The sequence below is a fragment of the Mesoplodon mirus genome (genome assembly GCF_964341445.2).
Source record: "Mesoplodon mirus genome assembly, chromosome: 16".
NCBI classification, from domain to species: domain Eukaryota; kingdom Metazoa; phylum Chordata; class Mammalia; order Artiodactyla; family Ziphiidae; genus Mesoplodon; species Mesoplodon mirus.
The window spans coordinates 32,177,876-32,197,573 of NC_138992.1; the positions used below are offsets into that span (position 1 = coordinate 32,177,876).

The following is a 19,698-nucleotide window of genomic DNA, read 5'->3' on the forward strand; positions in this document are numbered from 1 at the left end:
TTTCCTTTTTTGTTTCCTTCTTGTGTGATTTGAAGACTATCTTTAGTGCTGTGTTTGGATTCCTTTTTCTTTTTTTGCGATCTGTTGTAGATTTTTGGTTTGTGGTTACCATGAGGTTTTGCTATAGCAGTCTTTATGTATACAATATTGTTTGAAGTTGCTGGTCTCTTAATTTCAAATGGATTTCCAGTATCCTTCATTTGTTCTCACAGTTGCTGATTTTGATATCATATTTGTGTGTGGGTGATTTCCTACCTTTACGGTATGTTTTCCTCTACCAGTAAGCTTTCCATTCATAATTTTCTTGTTTTGAGTTGTGGCCTTTTCTCTTCTGCCTAGTCAAGTTCCTTTAGCATTTTTTAACATATTTATTGGAGTGTAGTTGCTTTACAATATTGTGTTAGTTTTTGCTGTATAACAAAGTGAATCAGCTATACATATATATATATATATATATATATATACCCATATCTCCTCCCTCTTGCATCTCCCTCCCACCCCTCTAGGTGGACACAAAGCACTGAGCTGATCTCCCTGTGCTATGCGGCTGTTGCCCACTAGCTATCTGTTTTACATTTGGTAGTGTATATATGTCCATGCGACTCTCTCACTTCATCCCAGTTTACCCTTCCCCCTCCCCATGTCCTCAAGTCCATTCTCTACGTCTGTGTCTTTATTCCTGTCCTGCCCCTAGGTTCATTAGAACCTTTTTTTTTTTAGATTCCATATATATGTGTTAGCATATGGTATTTGTTTTTCTCTTTCTGACTTACTTCACTCTGTATGACAGTCTCTAGGTCCATCCACCTCACTACAAATAACTCCATTTCGTTTCTCTTTATGGCTGAGTAATATTCCATTGTATATATGTGCCACATCTTCTTTATCCATTCATCTGCCCATGGACATTTAGGTTCTTTCCATGTCCTGGCTTTTGTGAATAGTGCTGCAAAGAACATTGTGGTACATGTCTCTTTTTGAATTATGGTATTGGGGTATATGCCCAGTAGTGGGATTGCTGGGTCATATGGTAGTTCTATTTTTAGTTTTTTAAGGAACCTCCATACTGTTCTCCACAGTGGCTGTATCAATTTACATTCCCACCAACAGTGTCCTTCAGCATTTGTTGTAAAGGTGGTTTGATGGTGCTCAATTCTCTTAGCTTTTGCTTGTCTGTAAAGCTTTTGATTTCTTCTTCAAATCTGAATGAGATTCTTGCTGAGCAGAGTATTCTTGGTTGTAGGTTTTTCCCTTTCATCACTTTAAATATATTGTGCCACTCCCTTCTGGCCTGCAGAGTTTTTGCTGAAAAATCCACCGATAACCTTATGGGGATTCCATTGTATGTTATTTGTTGCTTTTCCCTTGTTGCTTTTAATATTTTCTCTTTGTCTTTAATTTTTGTCAATTTGATTAATGTGTCTTGGTGTTTTCCTCCTTGGGTTTATCCTGTGTGGCGCTCTCTGTGCTTCTTGTAATTGGGTGACTGTTTCCTTTCCCATATTAGGGAAGTTTTGGGGGGGGTTTTTTTGTTGTTTTTTTTATTTTTGGCTGTGCTGGCCCCACCAGCCGTGGCAAGCGGGAGCCACTCCCTGCCGCGGTGCTTGGGCCTCTCACTGCGGTGGGCTATCCCGCCGCGGAGCACGGGCTCTAAGGCATGCGGGCGTCAGTAGTCACGGCATCTGGGCTTCAGCAGTTGTGGCTCTCAGGCTCCAGAGCGCAGGCTCAGCAGCAGCGGCGCATGGGCCCAGTTGCTCCATGGCACACGGGATCCTCCCAGACCAGGGACCGAAGCCGCGTCCCCCCCACCGGCAGGCAGACTCCCAACCGCTGCGCCACCAGGGAAGCCCCTAGGGAAGTTTTCAGCTATTATCTCTTCACATGTTTTCTCAGATCCTTTCTCTCTTTGTCTTCTGGGACCCCTATCATGTGAATATTGCTGCATTTAATGTTGTCCCAGAGGTCTTTTAAACTGTCTTCATACCTTTTCGTTCTTTTTTCTTTATTCTCTTCTGTGGCAGTGATTTTCACCATTCTGTCTTCCAGGTCACTTATTCATTTTTCTGCCTCATTTATTCTGCTATTGATTCTTTCTACTTTATTTTTCAATTCAGTTATTGTATTGTTCAACTCTTCTTTATCTCTTCTAGCTCTTTGTTAAACATTTGTTGTATCTTCTTGGTTTGTGCCTCCATTCTTTTTCCGAGATCTTGGATCATCTTTACTATCATAACTCTGAATTCTTTTTCAGGTAGATTGCCTATCTCCACTTCACTTAGCTGTTCTTCTGGGGTTTTGTCTTGTTCCTTCATCTGGAACATATTCCTCTGCCATCTCATTTTGTCTAACTTTCTGTGTTCTGCAGCCTGCAGGATTATAATTCTTCTTGCTTCTGGTGTCTGCCCCCTGGTGGGTGAAGCTGGTCTACGAGGCTTGTGCAGCCTTCCTGGTGGGAGGAACTGGAGCCTGCCCTCTGGGTGGTAGAGCTGAGTCTTGTCCCTCTGGCGGGCATGGCCGTTTCTAGGGGTGTGTTTAGAGGTGCCTGTGGGCTCCAGAAGGCTTTAGGCAGCCTGTCTGCTGATGGGTGGGTCTGTGTTCCCACCATGCTGGTTGTTTGCCCTGAGACATCCCAGCACAGGAGCCTACAGGCTGTTGGGTCGGGTCAGGTCTTGGTGTCAAGATGGCTGCCTCCAGGAGAGCTCACATCAGTGAGTACTCCCCGGTACCTCCTCCACCAGTGTCCTTGTCCCCACAGTGAGCCACAGCTGCCCCCTGCTTCCCCTGGAGACCTTCCAAGACCAGCAGGTAGGTCTGGCCCAGGCTTCTGTGAAGTCACTTCTTTCTCCCTGGGTCCCAGTGTGCATGAGACCTTCTCTGTGCCCTTCAAGTGTGGAGTTTATGTTTCTCCCAGTCCTGTGGAGTTTCTGTGATGAAACCCTGCTGGTCTTTAAAGCCAAATGCTCTGGGGGGCCTCTCCCAATGCCTGACCCCCCCAAACTGGGGAGCCTGACGTGGGGCTCAAAACTTTCATTCCTGAGGGAGAAGCTCTGCGATACAGTTATTTTCTAGTTTGTGGGTCACCCACCCAGCAGGTATGGGATTTGACTGTATCGTGAATGCGCCCTTCCTACTGTCTTGTTGTTTCTTTGTCTCTGGGTGTAGAACATCTTTTTTGGTAGGTTCCAGTCTTTTTTGTTGATGGATATTCAGCAGTTAATCGTGATTTTTATGTTTTTGTGAGAGGAGGTGAACTCAAGTCCTACTCTGCCATCTTCTATTAATATTTCTCTAACGTTCAGCGGGCTGCCTCAGAGCCCGTGATGCACTGCCTGCTGGCTGTGCCCTCAGCCCCTGCCCCCATGGCAGAGAGCAGACCTCAAGACTCTTTCAGCTAATTCTTTAAAGCTTCTATAACAAGGTCCCCTGCTTCAGGCTCTCCTTTGATAATGCTGAATAGTGTTAGGAGTTCCAGCTTGCTGAGGTTTTCCAGATTCATATTGAAAACCTGATAATTGGCAGTCACACTTTAGTCCTTAAGCATAAATTCTTAAGGCTTTCTTCAGTTAAAATTTGGGAAAACTGACAAATATATTTAGAGTGCCATCAGCATGGTAGAAAAGTGTCCAGGCTTTTCCTGGCACTCTGGGCTCCGCCTCCTACTGCCTCCACCACCCACTCCATCCAGAGCCCCCCAAGGCCCTGCCCCTCAACCTACAATATATTCTTACAACTTATACCTAATAGTTTGTACATTTTAATTCTCTACCCTTATATTGCTCCTCCCCCTTCCCTCTCCTCACTGGTAACTGCTACTTTGTTCTCTATATCTGTGAGTCTGCTGCTTTTTTTTTTTTTTTTGCGGTACGCGGGCCTCTCACTGTTGTGGCCTCTCCCGTTGCAGAGCTCAGGCTCCCAACGCGCAGGCTTAGCGGCCATGGCTCATGGACCCAGCCGCTCTGCGGCATGTGGGATCCTCCCGAACCGGGGCACAAACCCGTGCCCCCTGCATCGGCAGGCGGACTCTCAACCACTGCGCCACCAGGGAAGCCCCGCAGCTTTTTTGTTATAGTCACTAGTTTGTTGATTTTTTAGATCCCACATATAAGTGATATCATACAGTATTTGTCTTTGACTTATTTCACTTAGCATGATGCCCTTCAAGTCCGTCCATGTCGCTGCAAATAGCAAAATTTCATTTTTTTTATAGCTGAGTAGTATTCCATTTTGCAGATATATTGTACTACAGCTTCTTTATCCATTCATCTGTTGATGGACACTTAGGTTGCTTGAATGTCTTGGCAATTGCAAATAATGTTGCTATGAACATTGGGATGCCCGTATCTTTTCAAGTTAGTGAGTGTTTTTGTTTTTTGTTTGTTTTTTTTTTCCCAGATATATACCCAGGAGTGGAATTCCTGGGTCATATGGTAGCTCTGTTTTTAGTTTAGGTTTTTTTTTTTTTTTTTGAGAAACCTCCATACTGTTTTCCACAGCGGCTGCACCAATTTGCTTTCTGATTGACAGTGTAAAAGGGTTCCCTTCTCTCCACAACTTTCCCAACATTTGTTGTTTGTGTTCTTTTTGATGCTAGCCATTCTGATGGGTATTAGGTAATCTCTCATTGTGACTTTGATTTGCATTTCCCTGACAATTAGCGATGCTGAGCATCTTTTCATGTGCCTGTTGGCCATCTGCATTTCCAATTTGGAAAAATGTCTGTTCAGATCTTCTGCCTATTTTTTTAATTGGGTGTTTGGTTTTTTTGTTGTTGAACTGTATGAGGTGTTTGTGTATTTTGGCAGTTGAGCCCTTGTTGGCTGCATCATTTGCAAATATTTTCTCCCAGTCCATAGGTTATCTTTTCGTTTTGTTTATGGTTTCCTTTGATGTGCAAAAAACATGTAAGTTTGATTAGGACCCATTTATTTATTTTTGCTTTTATTTCTGTTGCCTTGGAGACTGACCTAAGAAAATAGTGGTATGATTTTATGTCAGAGAATGTTTTGCCTACGTTATATTCTAGGAGTTTTATGGTGGCATGTTTTATATTTAAGACTTTAAGCCAGTTTGAGTTTATTATTGTATATGGTGTGAGTGAGTGTTTTAACTTCATTGATTTATATGCCGCTGTCCAGCTTTCCCAAAGCCACTTGCCGAAGAGACTGTCTTTTCTCCATTGTATATTTTTGCCTCCTTTGTCAAAGGTTAAGTGACTGTAGGTGTGTGGATTTATTTCTGGACTCTGTATTCTGTTCTGTTGACCCATATGTCTGTTTTTGTGCCCATACCACACTGTTTTGATTACTGTAGCTTTGTAGTAGTGTCTGAAGTCTCAGAGGGTTATGCTTCCAGCTTTGTTCTTTTTCCTTGGGATTGCTTTGACAATTCTGGTTCTTTTGTGGTTCCAGGTAAATTTTAGGGTTATTTTTTCTAGTTCTGTGAAAAATGTCATGGGTAATTTGATAGGGATCTCATTACATTTGTAGATATGGCCATTTTAATAGTATTGATTCTTCTAACCCAAGAACATGGGATATTTTTCCATTTCTCATCTTCAGTTTGCTTTATCAATATTTTATAGTTCTCAGTGTATAAGTCTTTCATCTCCTTGATCAGGTTTATTCCTAAGTATTTTATTTATTTAAAAAATGATTCAGATACATATATTTTTTTCATATACTTTTCCACTATACATTATTACAAGACACTAAATATAGTTACCTGAGCTCTACAGTAGGTCCTTGCTGTTTATCTCTTTTATACGTAGTAGTGTGTATACATTAATCCCAAACTCCCAACTTATCTCCCCATCCCCCCTCCCCACTATCCCCTCTGGCAACCACAAGTTTGTTTCCATGTCTGTGATTCTATTTCTGTTCTGTACATAAGTTCGTTGATAGCATTTTTTGGATGCTACATATAAGTGATATCATATATTTGTCTTTCTCTGACTTATTTCACTTAATGTGATAATCTCTAGGTCCATCCATGTTGTTGCAAATGGCATTATTTCATTCTTTTTTTATGGCTAAGTAATATTCCATTGTATGTATGTACCACATCTCCTTTTTCCATTCATCTGTTGATGGATACTTAGGTTGCTTCTATGTCTTGGCTATTATAAATACTGCTGTTATGACCATTGGGGTGCATGTATCTTTTCAAATGACAGTTTTCTCCGGGTATATGCCCAGGAGTGGGATTGTAGTATCATAAGATAACTTTATTTTTTTAAGGAACGTCCATACAGCTCTCTGTAATGGCTGTACCAATTTACATTCCTCCCACAGTGTAGGAGGGCTCCCTTTTCTCCACACCCTCTCTAGCATTTATTATTTGTAGACTTTTTAATGATGGTCATTCTGACTGGTGTGAGGTGGTACCTCATCATAGTTTTGATTTACATTTCTCTAATAATTAGGAGTGTTGAGCATCTTTTCATGTGCCTGTCAGCTATTTGGATGTCTTCTTTGGGGAAATGTCTATTTAGGTCTTCTGCCCATTTTTTGATTGGGTTGTTTATTCTTTTGATATTAGGCTGTATGAGCTGTTTGTGTATTTTGGAAATTAATCCCTTGTTGGTTGCATCATCTGCAAATATTTTCTCCCATTCTGTGGGTTGTCTTTTTGTTTTGTTTATGGTTTCCTTTGCTGTGCAAAAGCTTTTGAGTTTAATTAGGTCCCATTTGTTTATTTTCATCTTTATTTTCATTACTCTAAGAGATGGATCCAAAAAAATATTGCTGCAATTTATTTTAAAGAGTGTTCTGCCTATGTTTTCCTGTAAGAGGTCTTACATTTAGGTCTTTAATACATTTTGAGTTTATTTTTGTATGTTTTGTTAGAGAATGTTCTAATTTCATTCTTTTACATGTAGCTGTCCAATTTTCTCAGCACTACTTATTGAAGAGAATGTCTTTTCTCCATCATATATTCTTTCCTCCTTTGTCATAAATTAATTGATCATAAGTGCATAGGTTTATTTCTGGGCTTTCTATCCTGTTCCATGGATCTATATGTTTGTTTTTGTACTAGTACCATACCGTTTTGATTACCATAGCTTTGTAATATAGTCTGAAGTCAGGAAGTGTGAATCCTCCAGCTCTGTTCTTCTTTCTCAGTCGTTTTGGCTATTTGGGGTCTTTGGTGTTTCCATACAAATTTACAAAATTTTTGTTCTAGTTCTGTGAAAAATGCCATTGGTAATTTGAGGGATTGTATTGAATCTGTAGATTGTCTTGGGTAGTATAGTTGTTTTGACAATATTGATTCTTCCAATCCAAGAAGAACATGGTATATCTTTCCATGTGTTTGTATCATCTTCAATTTCTTTCATCAACATCTTATAGTTTTCAAAAACAGTTCCTTTGCCTCCTTAGGTAGGTTTATTAGTAGGTATTTTGTTTTCTTTTTGATGCAGTGGTAAATGGGATTGTTTTCTTAATTTCTCTTTCTGATATTTCATTATTAGTGTATAGAAATGCAACAGATTTCTGTATATTAATTTTGTATCCAGCAACTTCACCATATTCATTGATGAGCTTTAGTAGTTTTCTGGCAGTGTCTTCAGGATTTTCTATGTGTAGTATTATGTCATCTGCAAACAGTGACAACTTTACTTCTTCTTTTCCAGTTTGAATTTCTTTTATTTCTTTTTCCTCTCTGATTGCCATGGCTAGGACTTCCAAAACTATGTTGGATAAAAGTGGCAAGAATGGACATCCTTGTCTTGTCTCTGATCTTAGAGGAAATGCTTTCACCTTTTCACTATTATGATGTTAGCTATCAGTTTGCCATATATGGCCTTTATTATGTTGAGCATGTCCCCTCTATGTTCACCTTCTGGAGAGTTTTTTTTTTTTTTTTCTCATCATAAATGGGTGTTGAATTTTTTTAAAAGCTTTTTCTGCATCTATTGAGATGATCTTTTGGTTTTTACTCTTCAATTTATTCATGTTGTATATCACATTGATTTGCAGGTATTGAAAAATCCTTGTATCCCTGGGATAAATCCCAGTTGATCATGGTGTATGATCGTTTTAATGTATTGTTGCATTCGGTTTGCTAGTATTTTGTTGAGGGTTTTCTTATTTGTGTTCATCAGTGATACGTATAATTTTCCTTTTTTGTGATTTTTTTGGTCTGGTTTTGGTATCAGGATGTTGATGGCCTCATTTAATGAATTTGGAACTGTTCCTTCCTCTGCAGTTTTTTGGAACAATTTCAGAATGATAGGTGTTAACTCTCCTCTAAATGTTTGGTAGTATTCATCTGCAAAGCCATCAGGTCCTGGACTTTTGTTTATTAAGTGTATCTTTTCTTTTGGAAGAGTTTTGGAGGGATTGGTATAAGTTCTTAGTATGTTTGATAGAATTCCCCAGTGAAGCCACCAGTCCTGGACTTCTGTTTGCTGGGAGGTTTATGGGGGGGGGGGTTGTTTTTGTTTTCCTATATAGTTTCTATTTCACTTTTAGTGATCATTCTGTTTAGAGTATTTATTTCTTCTTGATTCAGTTTTTGGTGAGCTGTATGTTTCTAGAAACTTGTCCATTTGTTCTAGGTTGTCCAGTTTGTTGGCATATAATTGTTCATAGTATTGTCTTACGGTCTTTTCATATTTCTGTAATGTCGGTTATTTCTCCTTTCATTTCTTAATTTGGTTATTTGTGTCCTCTCTCTTTTCTTCTTGGTGAGCCTGGCCAGAAGTTTGTCAATTTTGTTTATCCTTTCAAAAAAGCAGCTCTTGGTTTTATTGACTATTTCTATTGTTTTTTTAACCTCTGAATTTATTTCCTCTCTTATCTTTATTATTTCCTTCCTTTTGCCAGCTTTAGGTTTTGTTTGTCCTTTTTTCTTTTAGGTGGTAGGTTAGGTTATTTGAGATTTTTCTTGCTTTTTGAGGACCACGTCTATTGCTATGAGCTTCTCTCTTAGGACTGCTTTTCCTTCATCCCATAGATTTTGTATGGTTGTGTTTTCATTGTCATTTTTCTCAAGGTATTTTTTAATTTCCTCTTTGATTTCATCGTTGACCCATTGGGTTTTTAGTAGCATGTTATTTAATCTTTATATAATTATGGGGGTTTTTTTCTTTTTTTTTTTCTCATTACTCTTTCTGTGGTTGATTTCTAATTTCAGACCATAGTGGTCAGAAAAGATGCTGGAAATAATTTTTTTTCTTTACAAATATTAAAAATGTGATTTTTAATAATGTAAGTACAAAATTTTATTTCTTTATACAACTCTAATGGGATTTGGATCAAACTGCTAGAATTTATTTAAAAGACAAAGTAAAACAATGATATAAAAACTGCAAGAAGGTTTGAATCCAAAGGTTTTCCTCTAACAGTACCAAATACCACAAGGAACAGATTATTATACAATTGTGTACAAATTTTAAATATAAATACAATAGGGTTGGATTTTAAAGGAAAACAAAAATCAGGTCCTCATCAGGACTTTATTAATGTGTACAAATGACAATGGTAGGAGTGACTTCTTTCTGTACTAATCCATGTCTCTGAGGCCCTTCCTTGATACTCTGTGTCAAACAGGAAACTGACATGGGTACAGACGAGGCGTGGGACAGGTGCTAACACACAAACTCAAACCAGGATTTCTGCTCTTCGTGATTTTGGTTCCCAGACATTCCTGTTTCCTTCTGTTTCCCCAGTTAAATCTCAAAACTGCTCTGAGGTGAGAATGGCATTCAGCAGCCAGAATACCTTTAAGAAAAACAGCCCTGTGACCACACTGGTGGGAAGAAAGGAAGGAATTAAATAGGATGCAGGCTGGCGGCACTTTCCTCAAAGATCTACTTTGATACTGTGGTGCTCCATCCAGGCCAAGGGAAGAAAGCAGTCACCTCAGAGCCTGGTTTTGACGTGGACTCTCAAACCAAATTTAAAAACAACCCTGAAGCCCTCAACTGTTTTCTTTGGAGCTGGGAAGCAAAAATCTGGTTCTTTGGACATAAGGGCAGCTGGGAATGGTAACATTCCTTTTTATTTAGTTTCTTGACATTGTTCAGTTGTAAAGAACTAGAATCCCTATATGATTCCTTTTCGAGGCACAGTACCTGAAAGTAGATGATTTGGAGTTTGCAGAGGAGACCAGAGGAAGGAGGGGAGGAAGAAATGACAAATCTGTATCTTCCACATGCTGTTGCTGGTGGAGGCTCTTGTTTTTAACTTATATATACAGAAATTTACAGGATAAATTAAAATCTAAGAGAGTTTAAAGAGTTAAATACACATAATTAAAACACATCCACACACACACATAAACAAACCTACATGAGAATAGAGTATTTTTTTTGCAATTTGCTTAAGTGTGGAATGCAGAACACTGTGTATCTGCCCAACAGGGGAGCCAATGAGATGAACCCAGGAATCAGGCTGGGCAAAGCTCACCTTCCACACCCACCAAGCAACTAAGCAGCAGAACTGTGAGCTAAGCTGACGCTGCCAATGGAAGATACCAGCTCTTAGCTCTGCAGACCAAATGCTGTGGGTCAGCTCACAATATAGTCCATTCAGCTGGTGGCACTGACGGCCTTACCCTCTCCAGGGCTCACAAATCTCCTTGGCTCCGACTGAGGCTGCCAGTGGTACCAATGATTACAATAAGTTTTGAGACATGGACACTGGTAGAGCAGGAATTGGAATGAACCCCCCTACTAAGTTCACTTAAGCCATCGCAACAACTTTCAGATGGGAACGATGTTATCACCTCCCACCTAGGTCACTTCAAGTTGAAAAGCTTTGTACTTTCAGTTAATTGACGTCTTCCCATAATCTTTCCCATTGCATTTCAGACTATAAGACAGGCAAGGCAAATGGTCAGTGATGGGTCTGGAGGTACAATTGAGTTTGGAAAAAAAATCACATTTTGGCTGACCTTAAAGCGATGCACTTGACATCCAGAACAAGCCCCCAGCCCCCAAGTTACATTGATTTCTAAGGCAGATTTATCCACCACAGGAAAATAAATAATCCCAAGCCCATATTCATGCCAAGGCTTCCTCTTGGCTAAACCTTTGCCATTTCATAAAATTATTAAAAGCAAAGTAGTTACAGTCCTATGTATATATTATACATTATATATACATATATATACACATTATGCATATATATAAAAATTTAAAACCTACACCCAGAGGCCAGTGAAGGCATCTGTAACAGTCACATATACACAAGCCAGCAACAGGCAAGATAAGGTTTCTGTCCCAGGAGTCTTTGCTATCACGGTCCAGGCATGATGTAAGCAATGTGGTCTAGTGTGTTTGACAAGACCTGTCTGGGACAGCCATTCAACTCAGGTAGTTGTGTGGTCACACACGCCAAGGGGCCAAGCACACAGATGATGAAATTCAGAAGCACTAACAAACTGCCAGACACAGCCACCATGCCCTCGGTTTCCTGCAGGTGGTGTCCAGTGAGGCTCAGGGACTCTCCCAACAGCTGGAGATGAGCGGCCACGTCGACAGGCTCTGTCTCGGGGGCTTTGTCTGGCGAGGCGGGTAATAATAGCATGTTGGTGGGTGGGGATTTCTTCGGGGGCGACAGTACTCCTGCAGAGGAAGCTTTCACTTTCATGGAACCTTCTGAGCTGGATGCTTTTCTTCTCACAGTTGTAGCTTCTGCTTTGTTCTGTTTGTGTTGCAGATGCTGAGGTTTTTGCTTCCAAATCAGTTTGTCCTTCTCTGGCAATTGCTTCCACACCTCAGCCAGTTTTTTACTCAGTTCCCCAAAATCTATGCCTGGATGGTCAGCCACAATGGTTACACGATACTCCTTAAAGAACACCTGGTAGGCTCACATGTTCTTTTTTGGCTTTTCTCCTCTGTGTCTCTCTTTGTCCTTCTCCTCTCTTTTTTTTTCTCACTGTGCCTATCTGTGTGGAGGCCAGGAAATGGTGGGGGAGGTGCGGCTGCTCCAGTGTACGGGATGCTGGGCAGAGGGCCAGGCGGCACTGGGACCTCTCCCACTGCTGCAGCAGGAAGTCCCAACCTTCTCTTGGACTTGGAGTGTCGCTTCTCTTTATGCTTCTCCTTGTCCTTTTTGCTCCTCTTTGATTTCTTTTTCTTCTTGATTTCCCGGTAAGAATCATCAATCACTAATTCCCCAGCCTCCAGCTCCCCGCCAGAGGAGGAGCCTGATTCTACTAGAATAGGTTCAAGCCCTGAAAGATCAAGGTTAGCACTGTGGGATTCTGGGAACTGGGAGGCATCAGACCCATAGCCTTCAGGGCCAGGAGACGAACGTGAATCTGAGAATGACTTGTGCTTCCTCCAGGCTGTTTTCAGAAAGCTCCGTAACTCGTGTCCTAGGAGTAAAGCACCTTGCTCATCTCAAGCTGACTTCTTAGAGGATTTTTTCACAGTCGCTTGTTGAGAGGGGTACTGAAAAGACTCCTCATCAACTGAGCTGCTTCCCTTCTCCTTTGGTGAGAGAATAAGTTTCATCTTTAACCCATCGGGTTCGCAAAGGGTCTGTGTCTCAGTGTTCACATAGAGCAGTTTCATTTTTTTGGATTTGTGGGAACCACCGTCCTCCAGGGGCAGCTCCCCACTGCTTCCGCTGACTTTCTTCCTGTGGTGTTCCTTTTTACTCTCTGAATGGCTTGAAGAACTGGAGGACTTTTCTCTTGTCTTTTTGGGGGGGCTTGTTGCCTTTTGCCAGAGGGGAAGTGATCCCTTTCAACAGGTCCATAGTTGTATCAGCAGATCGCGGGCTGGACTTTTTCTTTTTCTTCTGTGACAATTCCAAAGAAAAATATCTAGTGTATCACAAATGAAGACTGTTCTTCTACGCTGAATCCTCCAAAATACCAGCTCTCCACCTCTCTCCTCCTTCACCCTGGTTTATCGGCACTCAGAACAAGAATCACTGCCCTCCATAGTAGTAATCATCAGAGGAGTGCTTCCTCTGCTTGTGTTGTCCATCCCCAAGAAGTAAAGTTCACTGTCCTTTAACCTCTTCTTGGAAGAATTCCTGACCTGAGCAGTGATTTCTTCCTCTTCCCTTAAAAAATCTTTGTAAGAACGTTTCTTTTCTCGTTGGCTTCGGCCAGCAGCTAGCCCTATGTCCTCAAAGCTGTGAAAAGCAATCTTCACTAGGCTCGCCCGGATCCTGCCTCAGTGCGCTGACTGCCGCCATCTTGGAGAAGGAGCGAAAAGCGCAAGCGGCCAGGGAGCCTCAGTCGAGCCCAGAGCGTAGACCTTGAAATAATTTCTATCCTCTTAAGTTTGTTGAGGCTTGTGTTGTGTCCTCGTATGTGGTGTATCCTAAGGAATGTTCCATGTGTATTCTGAAATACACATGCTTGAAAAGAATGTGTATTCTGGGTTGTTTTTTTTTTTTGCATATAATGTCCTGAAAATACCAATTAAGTCTACCTGTTCTATTGTATCATTTAGTATCTCTGTTGCCTTGTTGATTTTCTATTTGGAAGATCTGTCCATTGACGTCAGTGGCGTGTTAAAGTTTCCTACTGTTTTTGTATTCCCAGCAATTTCTCTCTTTGTTAGTATTTGTTTTATGTATTTAGGTCATCATATTGGTTGCATATATATTGAGTGTAATATCCTCTTCTTGTATTGATGCTTTTATCATTATATACTGTTCTTCTTTATCTTTCTTTGTGGCCTTTGTCTTAAAGTCTATTTTGTCTGATATGAGTATTCCTACCCTGTTCTTGTCATTTCCATTTGCATGAATATCTTTTTCTATCCCGTTTTTTTCTTCTTTTTTTTTTTTTTTTTTTTTTTTTTGGCTGTGTCGGGTCTTTGTTGCTGCATGCAGGCTTTCTCTAGTTGTGGCAGGTGGGGGCTACTCTTTGTTGTGGTGCATGGGCTTCTCATTACAGTGGCTTCTCTTGTTGCGGAGCATGGGCTCTAGGCGCGCGGGCTTCAGTAGTTGTGGCGCATGGGCTCAGTAGTTGTGGTTCATGGGCTTAGTTGCTCCGCGACATGCGGGATCTTCCCAGACTAGGGATTGAACCCATGTCCCCTGCATTGACAGGTGGATTCTTAACCATTGCCTCACCAGGGAAGTCCCTATCCCCTCACTTTCAATCTATGTGTGTCCTTCGCTCTAAAGTGGGCAGTATATTGGAGGTTCTTGTTTTTTTAATCCAATCTGCCACTCTGTCTTTTGATTTGAGCATTTAATTTTAGTTCATGGACATTTAAGGTAAATATTGATAGGGGTTTATTCCAATTTTAAACCTTGTTTTCCAGTTGATTTTGTATTTCTTCTCTGTTTCTTTTTCTTTCTACTTTTTTGGTTTGATGGGTTTTTTAAAATTATGCACGAGTTCTTTTTGGTTTTTGTGAATCTGTTGTGTTTTTGATTTGTGGTTACCCTGGTTTTCAAGTACATTAACCCATTACTATATACTTGCTTTAGACTCATAGTCATATAAGTTCAAACACATTCTTAAAAAAAAAAGAAATCTATGTTTTCTTACTCCCCTTCCCCACATTTTATGATTTTGATGGCCTCTTTTACATCTTCATGTTTATCTGTTTATAGTTATAATTGCTTTCACAAAAAACATTTATCTTATTTAAATGATTTACTTTCCAATTGTGATTCTCTTTCCTATAGATTCTTGCTTTTTTTCTATTTAGAGAAGACCTTTCAATATTTCTTTTAGCATAGGTTTTGTATTGCTGTATTCTTTTAGTTTTTGCTTGTCTGGGAAATTGTTTATCTCTCCTTCTATTTTAAACAATAATCCCACTGGGTAGAGTATCCTAGATTGCATGTTTTTCCCTTTCAAGACTTTGAATATATCTTGCCATTCCCTTCTGGCCTGCAGCATTTCTGTAGAAAAATCAGCTGATAGCCTTACAGGAGTTCCCTTGTAATCAACTTTTTTTCCTCTTTCTACCTTTAGAATTCTCTCTTTATCTTTAACTTTTGCTGTTTTAATTATAATATGTCTTGGTGTAGGTCTGTTTGGGTTCATCTTGTTTGGGACCATCTGTGCTTCCTGTACCTGGATATCTGTTTCCTTCTTTAGGTTTGGGAAGTTTTCAGCCATAATTTCTTCAAATACATTTTTGATCACCTTTTCTTTCTTCTTTCTGGGATCCCTATTATGCATAGATTGCCATGCTTTAAGTTATCCCATAGGTCTCATATATTGTTTTCATGTGTCTTTCTGTCTTTTGTTCTGATTGGGTGATTTTCATTATTCTGTCTTCCAGATCACTTATTTGTTTTTTGCAGTATTCAGTTTGCTATTTATTGCCTTTAGTTCAGCTTTCTTCTTGGCAAATGTTTTCTAATTTTAATTGGCTCCTCTTTATAGTTTCTATGTCATTTTACAGTAATCTGCATTTCTGTTGGTATCCTTTCTTAATTCCTTCAGTATTTTTATTACCTCCTTTTTGAACTCAGGGTCTAGTAGACTGGCAAGGGCTATTTCATTGTTTGTTCTTTCAGGGGAAGTCTCTTGATCTTTTAGTTGCAAGTGGTTTCTCTGTTTCTTCATTTTATTTATATTTCTCTGACTATGAGTTTAGGAAAAACAGTTATCTACTGTGGTCTTGAAAGGCTTTTTATGTGGGAGCATCCCTGTGTAGCCTGCGTGAGTCTAATATTTCTGTACAAGGGCTGTTTTTAGTATGGATGTCTGCTGCTGCTTTTTCTCAGTGTGTGCTGGCTGTTATCCCCTTGAGAAGGGGTGTGATTGTTGTTGTGGTAACCAGAGCCTGCACTGGATCGTGAACGGGACCTCATGTTTGCTCTGTGGCTGTCACAGCCCTGCCAGGGGCAGGGTCTGCTCCCCAGTTGTTGGAGTAGAAGCCCCTATATTCGATTCTAAGCTACAGTGTGAGGTAGGTGGGACTGGATTGCTCCTGCTGGGATAGGAGCCGCTGAGTATTCCTCCTCAGGAGTTGTCCACCAGGAAATGCACTCTGTAGTGTCACCTGTGTGAGCTCACGAAGTACAGTGTTGTTGGCACTGCCCTCAGCCTTGGGAATGAAGGCAGTCGGCCAGGATGTCCCTCAGGTGCTGTGCTCACAAAGCCGCCAGCACAGAGCCACTGAAGTCCAGCATGGGATCCACCCATGGGAGCTATGGAATCAGCCCAGACCCCAGCCCCACCTCCGCATGCAGGTGCCCACAAAGCCCACTAGTGCTAACACCAGACCTGCTCCAGTGCCAGTAATATGCTCCAATGTCCCACAGGCACTACACTTTCAGAGCCCCAGTGGCGTAAATCCACACAGCTGCTGGGACATGGCTCAGATTTCAGCCCCGCTTCTGAAGTCTCTAGCACTGGGGATCTGCTCAGATTTTAGCCTCATCTCTGCGTGTGGGCACTTGCACACTCCCAGAGCTCCTAGAAGCGGAGCTGCACGTGCTGTGAGCACACTGAGAATGAGGCTGCTATGGCGGGGCCCCACCCCTCACTTTGTGTGTGTGTGTGTGTGTGTGTGTGTGTGTATTAACAATGGGGCTTTTATGGCAGATCTGGGCTGCACCCTACACACACCCTGTTGCGGCCCAGACCACACTTCAGTCCCTTTGGGCAGTCTCTGCACAGCCAACCCCAGTCCTCTCCCCAAGTTTGTTCACTGCAGCCTGTGTTTCAGCACCCAGCCTCTGTGCCATGGGTTGTTTGTTTTTTTGATGTTGAGTTATAGGAGCTGTTTTTACATGTTGGATATTAACCGCTTATCGGTCATATCATTTGCAAATATTTTCTCGCATTTGGTAGGTTGTCTTTTCGTTTCTTCGATGGTTTCCTTTGCTGTGCAAAAGCTTTTAAGGTTAATTAGGTTCCATTTGTTTGTTTTTGCTTTTATTTCCTTTGTTTTAGGAGACATTCAAAAAATGTTGCTACAATTTATGTCAAAGAGTGTTCTGCCTATGTTTTCCTTTAGGAGTTTTATGGTATCTGGTATTACATTTAGTTCTTTAATCCATTTTGAGTTTAGTTTTGTATATGGTGTTAGAGAATGTTCTAATTTCATTCTTTTACATGTAGCTGTCTGGTTTTCCCAGCACACTTACTGAAGGGACTGTCTTTTCTCCATTGTATATTCTTACCTCCTTTGTCATAGATTAATTGACCATAAGTGGGTGGGTTTATTTCTGGGCTCTTCATTCTGTTCCATTTCTGTTCCATCCACAGAAAATTACTGTGTGTAATTACACATAGTAATTTTCTGTGAATTGATAGTTCATGTAATTTGCCCATAAGTTTTTTAGAGGCTGTTTGTCATTTTCTTATTGATTTGTGAATCCCTTTTGTAAATTAGATATATTAACCCTATACTACAAATTTTTTTCAATCTCTTATTGGTTTGTGGAGTCTTTCATGAAATAGAAGTTATTTAAAATAAGCATTATCTTTTAAACTTCCAAAACAGATTTGAATTCTCCTTATTTAAGTAACACAGAGTGTGTGTAGCATCAGTTTTTGTTTTACCCTATCATGTTTTATTAATTTAGAACTTTTGAGAGTAAGAAAACAATGGATGGGATTTTCTACTTTCTATTCTGATGTGTGTGTGTGTGTGTGTGTGTGTGTTGGTGGGGACTGTGGCAAGAGAATTTCCAGGAAAGTTTATCCCATTCTCTACATTTGCTTTATCACTCCTCACATCTTTATCCAAGTTTTAATTGAGGGTATACTACACACTTAAAACTTAGATAAATATATGAATTTATTAATTTAAAAATATCAAATCCTGGAAAATAATTTTATCTACCAAAAAATTTTTTCTTTTGAATTTACCTCCTTTCTGTGATTGATTGTGTGATATCTATATGTTTATATATAATTCAGAGATAGAACTTTGCTCCCACCTAACTCTGTGTATCTTTTACTGCAGTGAGTGATGGATTGGAACTGAGACCGAAATATAAAGGCGTTTTGCATTGCTTGACCACCATTTGGAAACTTGATGGACTACGGGGACTTTACCAAGGAGTAACCCCAAATGTGTGGGGTGCAGGCTTATCCTGGGGACTCTACTTTTTCTTGTGAGTAGGTCTGGGAGATTTTACAGTAGTAAATAAAAAGGAATTTATGTTTTTAATGATTTTTTAAAAAATCAGTTGGTGAAGCAAGGTGAGTCATTTAATCAGTTTCTCTGAATTGGAAGGGCTAGAAAGAGCAAAATGGCATATTGGTCTCATTCTCTGTAAGCTATTATCAGAGGCATTTAGTCTGGAAAAAAGTTATTAATAAGAAGAAGGTAAAAGGATGAGATGGAGAAACATTCTTCCAGAAGCCATTTCTGTGAGATGGATTCAGGAAGGTGGCTTCCCAAAATACATTGATTCATAATGAAGTTGGAAAAGCAGAAGAGGACAGATCTTGGAGTCCTCATAAGACCATGTATCACAGGATGGCCCTATGGGAACAGAAAGCCAAAGCCAGTGCATGACTGAAAGAGTCTGAGGCATGTTCTTTCTTACCTCCTATTTGACCTGCTCCTTCATCTTTGTAGCTCATTCATTTCCTCACTCCTTCACTGTCAGGTATCATCACCGTTTGTAATAACTGCTATTGGATGCTTACTGAAGAAGCCACAGAAAACACCTGTGGCAGCCATATTCAAGTTGTTGAGTGTACAAGGGCATGGAAACAAAGTATTATCACACCGCAGTGGAGGAGTGTGTACTGCTCTGAGCTTGCTTCTGATACCTGAAACTGAATCCATGAATGGGGAGGCTTTTGTTTTAATACATGGCATTTTTAGGAAAACATCAATACCTGGTATATTTGCCTTCTTCTCTTTTGTGTCTTACATTTTACTTGATCTCTCATAATCTTATGGCAGTATACAAACCAACCTTAAAATATTTCCTAAGTGAAATCAAAATAAAAATCAGCCTTAATATTGTTTAAACATTTTTCCTATTTTCAGTTGTAAGACATTCCTAGATGGGTGAAACCGTATGTATAAAATGTATTATGTTAATAATTTCAGAGCTGTGTGGGTTCTTTAAAGAGAGTTTCTAAGGGCAAGCCATGTAAGGTTTATGTGTTGAAATTATCATAAAGCAGTATACTTGTTTTATGATAGAATGGATTGGTCAAGTTTGGAAAGATTTAGTTGAAGTCTTCTTCCTGGAGGAAAGTGGAAATTGGAGTTTGACAAAAAACGTGATTTAACTCCCTTACTCAGAAGCATTTTGTGGCTGTTTTCTGCCAAGTAAAGCGTTAAGTGTCAGTGTGCCGCTCAAGTGTAGCTCAGTTTGCCCTGCCTTCCCATCCACCCCTATAACTTTTGCTCATGCTTGTGTCTTCCTATTGAAACTGCACCTGTCTCTCCATACCTGGCTCAGTGTTGCCTCCTACACAAAGCCTTCTCTGATCTCAGTAATAGTTCCTGAACCTCTCATGATACTGTTTGTGTTATCTTTTGTTAGGATTTCTTGTGTGCCACTGTGGTCCTTGTTAATCTGTTAGATGGGATCCGTGGAGTGTTTTATTCATCAGAATTGCCAACCACAGTATCTGAACGTAATAGTCAGCTGCCCTTTTTTTGTCTGCCCAATTGCTGCACCAGTACACCCTCCCCCTTCCAGTTTTCCTGTTTGCTGTTTTTATTAATGGTTGAACATGTGATAAAAAATATTTTATATATGTATTGCCAGCCTACTACATATTTGGGGGGGGAGATGGTATAGTCTTACAGTAAACCATTTCCAGTAAATCCATTAT

General features: G+C 40.3%; 1 protein-coding gene and 1 pseudogene across 2 annotated transcripts in view; one reads left to right on the top strand and one right to left on the bottom strand.

Annotated features, from left to right (window-relative positions):
* SLC25A32 (solute carrier family 25 member 32) overlaps positions 1-19,698 on the top strand; it is a 44,972-nt gene that overhangs the window by 17,527 nt on the left and 7,747 nt on the right. Inside the window, exon 2 of the mRNA XM_082600888.1 lies at positions 17,858-18,008. Coding sequence (XP_082457014.1) covers positions 17,858-18,008 — 151 coding nt within the window. The remainder of the gene's footprint in view (positions 1-17,857; positions 18,009-19,698) is intronic.
* LOC309791779 (HMG domain-containing protein 4-like) lies at positions 11,204-12,961 on the bottom strand (annotated as a pseudogene). Its single transcript has 2 exons — positions 12,892-12,961; positions 11,204-12,780 (listed from the first exon to the last, which is right to left on the bottom strand). The product of its transcript is annotated as an HMG domain-containing protein 4-like (transcript).